The sequence below is a fragment of the Chelonus insularis genome, unplaced genomic scaffold, assembly GCF_013357705.1.
Source record: "Chelonus insularis isolate UGA/USDA-ARS -01 unplaced genomic scaffold, ASM1335770v1 contig_107_pilon, whole genome shotgun sequence".
In the NCBI taxonomy this organism is placed as follows: domain Eukaryota; kingdom Metazoa; phylum Arthropoda; class Insecta; order Hymenoptera; family Braconidae; genus Chelonus; species Chelonus insularis.
The window spans coordinates 28,251-39,606 of record NW_023276347.1 but is presented as its reverse complement, the minus strand read 5'-3'; the positions used below and the strand labels follow the sequence as shown (position 1 = coordinate 39,606).

Sequence of the window (11,356 nt, the reverse complement as noted above, 5' to 3'; positions counted from 1 at the left end):
CCTAACATGTCACATTTCATTTAATCACGTGATAAATATAGTGTCGACATCGCACGGAATAATTATGAAATTCCGTGTACTTTATCTAATGGTAAATGATAATTTATGTTATCGACTGAAAAAAATACTGGAAGACAGTTCTTAAGGCTGGGCTGCAGTCAGAAAGTTTCCCGAGGTTAACTTTACGCCCTCGCGTTGTGCGGCGAAAAGCCGAAGCTCGATATCAATTGAAATTGAGTAGGTAACAGGGAAATTGTTTGAAAAATGATAATTTCCAGGGATGCATTACAAAAAGGGAGCCTTAGGGCACCAAGAAATTTACAAATCTCAGAATAATCTGTTCCGAGCAAGACAAAGTACAGAATATATCTATCGTTCTCCGTCTCATTTTTCAGAGAAGACTGCGAGTTCGAACAGTTGACAAGCAATACAAGCACATCCCCCACCCTCTGTTACCAAGCCTGAAGCTTATGATATCTAAACGTAAACAAAGCAAATGGAAATATGCTGGCTCTATAGTCAGAAGGTTAGACATTTATTTTACCGGACGGTGTTCGATTCCAATTGCGGCAAAATTTTTTTTTTATTTGAATTGCATGTAATTGCAACTTTATCATGCTAAAAATGAGTTTTAAATTTCAATTTTTATGTAAAACTATTTTTCAATTAATCAATGACTAATGAGAAAATATTTGAACAGGGCCATGAACCTTTTTTTGTACAAATACATTGATAATAGACTTTTTTTTAACAACTTATTTACAATAAAAAATAGTTTAAACAATCCGCGGCGAATTCCGGCACTACGCCGGCAAGCTCTACCCCCACTCTCTGTACCCAAGCCTGCAGGTTATAATTTACAAGCATATATTGACGTATTGTAATCATAATAGCTCGGTGGTTAGAGCAACGATTTTTTATTTTGCTGACCAGGGTTCGATCCCAGTCGTAAGCAATTTTTTTTCTTTTTATTGTTTGAGTGACTTTATATACTTGTAATTAATTGTTAATTTAATAAAATAAAAAATATGAAAAAATACAGTTATTAGTTTAATTTACTATTTATTATTAATCATTATAATTTTTTTATAATTATAAAAAATAAAAATATTTATTTGTAGACGATCCCGAGCTTCGCCCTCTTCCACGACCGTGGCCGCGGCCGCGCTGCTCGGCATTATTCCTCGGTGGACCGGAATTTCGCCGTTGCTGAAACCATTGGTTTCGCTTTCGCCCGCCATTTTGATGGCGACGTGCCGGTGCTGGCGGTATCGGTGGTGCTGGTGCCGACGGCATCGGTGGTGCCGTTGCTGGCGGCATTGGTGATGGCGCTGGTGGTGTTGGCGGCAGCGGTGGAGGAGGCGGGGGTGGAGCCAACAGGAACGGCTCATCAATAAATTCTAGCTGGGCCCGGAGGTTTTGCAGCCGGGCCTCTGAAGCCCTCATCTCCTCTTGGATCACTTTTCTCAAATCTGTGAAATGAAAATCATCAAACCCATCAGATTACATTTGAAACAAAATGTTATTTTTTCTATTTACAGTCATAAAATACGACGTGTATTGTTAAGTGACAAATTTAAATTATAATAATAAATAACTATTAATAGTTGTTTATCAATATAATTCTCATTTATTGCTTAACAACATGATTAGTATTGTTGATTGTGAATAGAAAAAAAAAAATTTGGGTTAAATGTAATCTGATGTGTTTGATGGTGTTATGATATACAAAATAAAATATTAACTTACCGTATATATTTTGTATCCCTCGATCCATCTTTGTATCTGAAAAAAAGTTTTATATATTAATTATTGCATTATTCACAACAAAAACTGAATAATTCAAAAAAATTTCTCGTGCACTTACCTCCGAACTTATTGCGATAATGGCCACGTTAAAACTAATATTGATAAATCTCATTGATTCGCTTTCATTTGTTTTACGGACACATGTTTACACCCTTCAATTTACACGTGTTTTTCCGCGCAGGATGCCTCAGATGATCACTTAATACAATACCGTTGATTATCGTACATCCTACTGCATCGACCATAAGTCTTCATGAGAATTCGTGCAATCCTACACTGAGAAAATTTTTATGATTTCTGTAACGTATACTTACTGCAAGTATAAAGCATACTTATGTAAAGAGTATATTTGTTACTTGGTTACAAGTATATTCTATATCAATCTCTAGAATAAAATTTAACGTCAGATAGGGACAAATTTACTGTGCCGTAGCACATAGTCGACTTGACATAAGCAATTATATTAACTCCCGTCGATAATGTAGTTTTCTGAACCGATAATATTATTTACTTATCACAAGTATATTGATTACATGAAGCTGAAATATTGTATATTTGATTGTGGTATACCTGATATATCTTTTTAAACCACTTTGATTATAAATTGTAAGTTGTATACATATTTTTAAAAGATATGTATATTGAAATAATTTGTTAAACTGAATAAAGAGGTACATACTATAGTATAGTCGGACTGAGAAAAGAGTTTGGGACTATATCTATACACAATTTATAAGAAGACTTCTTTACCGGAAAATTATGTACCGGATATGGGGTATCTTATTTAGTTTAATATTTCAACGCAATGAGTGCTGTAATGTTTTATATTTTCCAACAGTGATTTCTCTCTATTAATTACGGTAGTTGTGTATTGTAGGTGTGAATTGCTAGTGTGTCATTGGCATGACGATTTATTATTATTATTTGTATTCTTGTGATTACAGTAGAGACTTTGTTTTTATTTTAAAAGTGTCATTATATTGAAAATACTATTTTTATTCAACATAATGAAACATTTCGTTGTAGAAATATGAATATTAAGTGTAATATATATATAGCTTAATATAGTAATCAAAATACAGTGTAATATCAATAATTTGAGGTTATCAAGCCGGTCAAATATTTTTAATAAAAGTTTGTGAAAAATATACATATTAATATTGAGTGTAAGTCACGAAATTGGTGAAAAATTTTCTTTCTTTTTTTAGAATGCTGGTATGTGGTCTGAGGCAATACGTATTTGGAGAGAGTACTTACCAAGTCAAGAAGCAGCTTTACGTCGTGAGTTAACACAAAAAAGCATTGGAAATGATAGCACACAAACTCTGAAAGAAGCTGGATGTTGGTTAAAAGTTGGTGAAATCCGTACAGCATTAGATATATTAATTTCAGATACATCTCATTCAGTTCTTATACAAACAGCTAACATTGTGCTTAATCAATCTGATCCAGATACCGCTTCACAAGTTGCTACAGAATTAAGATGGTATAAGCATTATAGCTTACAAGATCAATACGTCAGGCAAAGAAGAAGGTTTTGGTCAGTCTATTTTACACTACGGTCAATTAGTATTTCATGCTTCTCCATATAGTCTTCAGGATGTATTTAGCTGTATGGTAACAGCTAAATTTATACATGTACTTCAAAAAGATGTATTTCGAGCTCTTTGTAAATTATCTATGAAACCTCTACCAGATGGAACATCTGATCCCAAGTAAGAATGCTTTTAGTCATTTAACTAAATAATGAAATTAACAAATTTATCTTTCATTTATCATTTTTATTTTTCAGATCACATGAATTAAGATCTAAAATATTATCGTTACAATTACTATTAGGCATTTTACAAAATGCTGGACCAATCATACGATAAAATAAACTGTTTGTTATTACAATTAAACAATACTTGTGTGTTGCATTATCTAAAAATGGTGTATCATCTCTGAGAATGATCAGAGATTCAACTGGACAATAATACGAACAGTCGTAGCAGAAGAACTACTTTAGTAGAAATCTTTATAGTACACTGCAATTTTCTTTCTCTTTTTCAATAAAAAAAAAATTATATAGTGTGGATAGTGGAATTAAAGTTACTCTTATCCCAGTTGTTCTATTCAAACTGCATGAATATAAGATCTAAATTTGTTTGACAGCCTGATTAATTTTGTTTTGATATCAATAATTATATTATAGACCTATACAATTCAATGTTTATTAATATTCTGCTATTATACAATTTTTATATAAATTTTATTCGGTGTATGCATAAATGTTAACAAACGAACTTAATTCTAAGTCTGCGTATCCAAGCATGTAGTGTAAAATTAATAAATATGAATCTCTCATCGGAAGTATGCTGGCTTTGTAGTTAAACTAAATCTAGTTGATTCTATTGAAACTATTTTCGATTTTTTTTGTAGAAACGAACTGCTATCAGATGATTCTGTTTTTTTTTTGTATGAAAATGATACTCTGTAGTATTGAGTCTAATTCCGACTGAACTTCTCTATCATTTACTTTAGGAGGCATTGGGAAAATTTTTGAAGAATCCTTTTTTTTCACTAATGGTTTTACGAATATTTCAATTTTACATATTAATTAATTTTGGTCTGTATTCTTTGGTTTGATATTGATGTAAAATTTGAGTATACTTTAATTATTATGAATTTCAACCGAACGTGGTTCAATTATGCATTTGAATATAGCGGGAATTTCCCCCTCGGTAACTTAGCGACCTCAGCGCACTCTGCCCTCTAGCGTTATTGTTTCACATTTCTGGTACAACTTTTATATAGAGAGTTTGGACTCTATGTCTACAGTCTTCATAGAATAAACAGTATTTTATGTATGTTTACTTTAAATTTACATGTGTTTTACAGTGATAGAACAATAATTGCAAGAAATAATTTCTCTTAATGAATTTTACGAGTTGAAACAATTATTTATATTACTTTGTGTAACTCTAGAATATAAACTTATATTTTATTGGGTTATATAGTGTAAAACAAATATTGTTTCTATTCGTATAGTGTTTAGGTTAAGTAATAAAGAGGTTTTGTTTTGACGAAAAAATTTAATAAAAACACATTATCTTCGTTTGTATAATCGTTGGTCATGTGTATTAATTATTAAATTTTTTGTCTAGACAGAATATTATCTTTATTACATTTTGTTTTCAGTAATTTATTTCAGTGAAGAGTTATATACTCATTGGTGTGAACAAACTTTTGTTAATAATTATAATTTACAAAGAATCATAGTCTGCTGTGCGATTGAATTCATTACTATTGATATAATTATTCTAGTCTGCTGTGCGATTGAAATTTATAACAATATTTATAAAAGAATCATAGTCTGCTGTGCAATTGGATTCTATTATTAATTATTATAGAGAATTCAAGTCTGCTGTGCGATTGAATTCATTACTATTGATTGAAATAATTATTCTAGTCTGCTGTGCGATTGAAATTTATATCAATATTTATAAAAGAATCATAGTTTGCTGTGCGATTGGATTCTATTATTCATTATTATAGAGAATTCTAGTCTGCTGTGCGATTGAATTCATTACTATTGATATATTTATTCTATTCTGCTGTAAAATTTTATATTAAGTTATTATTGTTATCAATTCAAATATAATTAAGTTAATAAAAATTTGTATATTTGTAAGAAATAAAACTTTGAAATCAAAACTTTAATTGCTTTACCTTTTTATAACTATAATATATTTTTATAATTAAGACACGCAACGAAGATGTTAGATAAAAGATTGCAGAATATTATATTAAATAATAATTGGTTAGAAGATGATCATATTGATTATTTTGCTCAGTTATTACATCAACATTTTGGGTATGAATTTCGTGAATCATGGGCCCTACAGATATGTAATGGAATTGAACCAATACCTCAGCACAAAAATCATATTCAATTATTGCATAAAATGGATGTTTCTTTGCATGATCCTGTTGCAATATCGATGCTTGGTGGTCATTGGGTTTGTAGCTATTATGATACAAAATCAATCTACATTTATGATTCATATAATTCGAAAGAAGTTCATCCTGATTTCCAAGCTTATTTAGCACGTTTATATCCTTTCTATTCATTTGATCAGAACCCGATTCAATTTCCGGATGTTCAACAACAGATGAATTCGTATGATTGTGGCGTGTTCGCTATCGCATTCGCAACTTCTCTAGCTCATGGAAAATTACCGCAGCATTTGAATTATGATGTAAAGTCTATGCGAAACCATCTGTTGAATATTTTAAATTCACGTACAATCCTTGAATTTCCAAGTTACAAAATTGAAAGTAATAACAGTAATGTACTTTTAGTTGCTAATGTGAAATCAGAATATGTAAAAATTACTAATGAGATAAAACATACCAGTGCTACCGACAATTCATTTGAAAATAATGATAATGATTTCAAAACTGCATTAAAGATATCGTCTGCACATAATACTAAAAAAGAACTATCAGATCAAAATAAACAGATAAAATCATATAAAAAATCGTGTAAAAGAAACAATTCAGAAATATCTAAAGTTCCCTTGTTAGATGATGTTTCAAAGAAAATAATTACTGAAAATCTAAGACTACTTTTCATCATCAAGACACGGTGTTGATCCAGTGCCCTGAAAAAATTGTACCAATAAAGTCATGGAAAAAACATATACAAATAATACACAGTCGTCAGAGTGATCATTGGATATGTTCTTACTATGATGCCCGTCATATTTACGTATATGATTCGTTAAACAATAAAACACTAGATAAAGATCAAGAACTTTATTTACGATCCTTATATCCACAATATTTTGAAGATTGAAAACATATTCATTTCTTAAAAGTGCAATATCAACCTAATGTGATTGACTGCGGAGTATTCGCAATTGCTTATGCAACTTCAATTGTATTCCATCAGAAACCAGAAAATTTAATTTACTATCATCATTCAATGCGACAACATTTATTAGAGATGTTTGAATCACGAGTTATCACGCATTTCCCAGCAACAGATAAAAAACATAATGAATTACAAATATTATCTTCAGACAAGCTCAATAAAAATGAGGAAATGGCGCTCCAAAAGCGATTCAAACGTTTACAATTGAATAATTATGAAGTCACTAATCAGAACAATTCTCATGTAACATCTGAGCCGAAATATTCCGATAGAAAATTTATGATATCTAAGAATGCAGATGAACCTACACTCGATAATAATACATCAGGAATGTCAATTGAAGAAAATGATATGAAAAACATTGAAAACTCACAAGTTTTTCCAGATAAACGTCCTGATAAAAAGAGAAAATTTTCCGATGAATTAGACAATGATGATAACAGGAAACTTTACCAACAGGTGAAGCGTTCTGAACAAGAAAAGAGTGTGTGTATGAAAAAGACAAACGATAATGAGAAATCAAATTCCAATATTTATTTGTCCAATTTTAAAAATACTGTTATAAGTGACCGACAACTGATAAATAAAACATTACCGGTTGTAGTGAAATCAAATAAAACAATCACTATGGATAGAAATAAGAAATCTCTATTCCAATCGAGAAAAATTCGTGCGACACTTGATAAAGAAATTTATATAACAAAATTGCAGGATGTTCTTGATCATGACAGTTCATCAATTAACGATCCAATCGAAAATCGGTTATTATCCGAACGGATAATTAATTGGTGTTTCTCGCAACGAAGTGTCTATGCTAGTCAACTTCGGAGATTCATAAGAAATCTTAAAGAAAAGTCAGATTATTTCCACACGAAATATCGTACTTCTAAAACGATAGATACAAAATTGAGCAATTTATGTGGTAGGTCACTTCACAACTCTACGACAGAGGCTTACTTTTATGATACAGCATATTCTTTTATAAACAATAAACAAATTATTATTGATAATCGGGGCCGAACTACAAGTATTTTACCAATTAAAAAACACAATAATGATACAATTAAATGGAAATGTGATCACAATTGTAAAATGTATTACATCAAGCATGATGATCAAATATTCCAAAGTGATGAAACAAACTCTGTAGACGAATACATAAATACACGGAATCGATGCATTGTTGATACAATGAAAACATATGTAGCTTTTCTTAAAAAGATGAAAACTCTGACTTTTAACAATGTTTATGAAATTCTCGACCAACTTTTTGTACAACACAATTCTGGAAAACATGGTCATTTCGAACATTGTTACTCATGTTATGAACTTTGTAATTGTTTGTTTGTAAGTGTAGTAATATTATCACCTCATTATCCAGCAGTGAGAACTATCAAATCATTAATCTATACGATGAGAATAATCGTACATGGTTTAATTGAGTTAGATCAAGCTCTTAATGATGGTAATTATCATTTTTTGGATAAAACTTATGAAAATATGTTAGAGAATAGCCATATTTATGTGCAAAAGACAAACTTCATATGCTTAAACGAGACTCAAATTATGAATGATTACAAAAAAGCTTTTATTGCTCTTACAACAAGATCAACAGATACACCTCGTTTTGTATGTGTTTGTTGTCAAAAATTATGTTACCGACGTGATACCAAAGATATAAATAGACTTAATCAACAAATGTTAGAAAATGTATTGTTTAAGAGTCTTTTAAAGTATTTAAAAGACACAAATTCAAAAATAGATACCGATTACATATGTAAATACTGTTTTGATAAACTACGTAAAAATCAATGTCCACCAACTTGTATAATGAATCATTTAGATATAGGACATATTCCGAACGAAATGACTGGTTTAAATGACTACGAAAAGCTTTTAATACAACGTGCGAAAGCATTTCAAGTTGTACAAAGAATGGGAACAGTATCTAAAAAAGCATTACCGAATCGAATGAAAGTACAAAAATTAAAAGGTGTCACATTTCATTTACCTTTACCACTAGAGGAAACGTGAAACAAAATTTGTTCCACAACAGCGCCAATCAATGAAAATCATGAATTATATATTTTAATAAATGGACTTCCGTCAAATGACAAAAAAGTATGGCAAAGTTTGGTAGATATAAAAAAAGTTTTTACGGCTTTAAATTGGCTTAAAATTAACAATCCTTTATATACAGAAATAAATTTACCGAAACTTCCTGAAAATTTGTTCAAATATTTATCTTCTTCTGTAGAATACCAAATAAACTCAAAGCTTATTGAAAAAAATGATTCTGATTTGCACAGTAATACAAATGATGTCAGTCAAGAATCATTATCTAACGAATCAAAACTCTCACAAAATATAAAATCTCCATTTCTTACTCAAGTGACAGATCTTGAACAAGTTCAAGAAGAATATACAATATATCCAATGTATAATCAACGAATTAATAAAGATTCAACTACTTTATATCAAATGAAAAAAATTCGTGAAGAGCCCTTAGATAATCGACTCGAAATATTCGACTTATTATGTTTTCCTGATCTGTACCCTTTTGGAACGAATGGTGAGCATGAAGAAGATCGAGTTTTTGCTCTTAGTGATCATGAATATGCAAAATTACGTTTAATGTCAGTTGATTCACGATTCCGTTTAAATGTGCAATATATCTTTTATCTACTAAGTAAAACTTACATTCGTCAAGTTAAAAGTGGTATATATCATTTAATGCATACCGTTAATTCCAAGAAACGTTACACTGTTGCTGAATACATGGAAAATTTAGAAAATGGGAAATTGGAAGGAAAATTGACTACAATTTTCGAGCGGTTGCGGAATACTTCACAATTTTGGAATCGTCCAAGAAGTGACTTACAATGTATGGTATTCTATTATGGGCCTGCAACGTGGTTTGTGACGTTATCTCCTGCAGAATACAATTGGAGTGATCTCATACAATATGTTCGTACTGTTAACAGCCCGCATTTTGGTAAATTATCGAATAATGAAATTATTGCATTAGACCCAGTTTCTGTATCGCGATTCATTGATAATAAATTCCAAGCAATGCTTCAATTCCTATTATCATCAGATGATCCAATCGGTAAAATAGAACATTACTTTTGGCGCCGTGAATATCAAGGCAGGGGAATACAACATTTCCATTGTATATTTTGGGTTAAAGATAGTCCTATTCTAGGTAAAAATACAAATAAAGAAGTCATCAATTTCATATTAAAATATGTAACCTGTAGTTTGCCAAAGAAGCAGATTTCACCCGAACTTTATAGAAAAGTTAACTCGTACCAAAAACACCATCATAATATTTATTGCTCACGAAATAAAAAACAAAAATATGGCGGTGTTAAATCAATTTGCAGATTTGGATTTCCTCGACCGGCAACAGAACACTTTGTTTTGCGCAATACTGCTGAATCTATTGCAGGTAGAAGAAATTTAAAATCAAAAAGCCGCCTTTACGATCTTTTGCGTACACGCGATGAAACATGTATTAATGATTATGATCCCGTTATTTTATCTGCGTGGGAAGGCAATATGGACATACAGTTTATTGGGGAATCTTCGACGATATTAACTCAGTATTGTACTAAATATTCATGTAAGGCAGAGTCTGCCAATTCTCTTGAAATATTAAATGACATTAATTCGACAAAATCGTTAAATCAAAAATTGTGGAATGTTGCTTTTCGTGCGTTAAGCCATCGAGAAATTGGCACTCTTGAAGCTGCTGATACTCTGTTAGGCATTTCTTTGTATGGTAGTGATCCGAACACTAGTATCAGATGGTTAAATGTTTCAATGTTCAGAAATAGAATAGTTAAAAAATATTCAAAAATAAAAAATTTAAATCCTGATTCTGAAGACATATTCTGTGCCTCTATTATTAATGACCATTACCCTCAATGCCCTACAGCGTTAGAAGATTTATCATTATTTAATGATGCAACTTGGTATGATATTGTGAAAAAAAAACCTGTAAGAGAAAAAAACGTTGAAATCTATCAAGTTGGGGAGTCTTTGTACGTGAAAAAACGATCCAAGCCTTTCTTGATAAATCACTATAAATTCAATGAAAGCACTGAACCCGAAAAATATTATTACGCTTTACTTTTGTTATACAAGCCATGGAGAGATATTAATGAATTAAAAGTTAATCATGATACTTATACTGAGGCATTTATTGCCAATTTAGAGAATTTAGAACAAGCTGAAAAGTATCATAAAAAATGTACGGAATTGCAAAAAGGAATCGATTCCATGGAAGAAAAAATCGATAAACATTTACAAAATAGTACAGAATCAAAATCTAGTCAGCTGAAATCTGCAATAAATAATAATAGTAACGGAGATGTGCAAAATCTCGATCAAACAGTTGAATATTCGCAAATTATAAACAATGATGGGAAAGATTTGACAGACACTGCATTATCAAATCTTATCTCTGCTTTGAATGAAGATCAACTTCGTGTGTTTGAAAAAGTTAAACATACTCTCCAATCGAAAGATTCTATTCTACGTTTATATGTAAGTGGTGCTGATGGAACTGGAAAGAGTTTCTTAATTGATGTTATAAAACATTGGATTAGAAATGAAATGAAAAAG

The 11,356-nt window shown here is 30.8% G+C and overlaps 1 protein-coding gene and 1 long non-coding RNA gene across 2 annotated transcripts; one reads left to right on the top strand and one right to left on the bottom strand.

The window, feature by feature from the left end:
• Positions 1-818: 818 nt before the first annotated feature.
• On the bottom strand, positions 819-2,068 carry LOC118075134 (formin-like protein 14). Its single transcript, XM_035096847.1, has 4 exons — positions 1,868-2,068; positions 1,750-1,785; positions 1,124-1,472; positions 819-843 (listed from the first exon to the last, which is right to left on the bottom strand). The coding sequence occupies exons 2-4, from the start codon at positions 1,775-1,777 to the stop codon at positions 819-821; spliced, it is 402 nt and encodes a 133-aa protein (XP_034952738.1). The 5' UTR covers positions 1,778-1,785; positions 1,868-2,068.
• A 778-nt stretch (positions 2,069-2,846) lies between these two features.
• On the top strand, positions 2,847-4,056 carry LOC118075014 (uncharacterized). Its single transcript, XR_004691258.1, has 4 exons — positions 2,847-2,943; positions 3,018-3,161; positions 3,262-3,524; positions 3,602-4,056. It is a non-coding gene; the product is annotated as an uncharacterized lncRNA (long non-coding RNA).
• The last annotated feature ends 7,300 nt before the right edge of the window (positions 4,057-11,356 follow it).

Coding starts and splice junctions, on each gene's coding strand:
- LOC118075134 (XM_035096847.1), bottom strand. CDS start 1,777: ATGGATCGAGGGATACAAAATATATACG. Junction 1,473..1,749: donor AGGGATACAAAATATATACG/GTAAGTTAATAT, acceptor TTCATTTCACAG/ATTTGAGAAAAGTGATCCAA. Junction 844..1,123: donor AGAGGGCGAAGCTCGGGATC/GTCTACAAATAA, acceptor TATAACCTGCAG/GCTTGGGTACAGAGAGTGGG.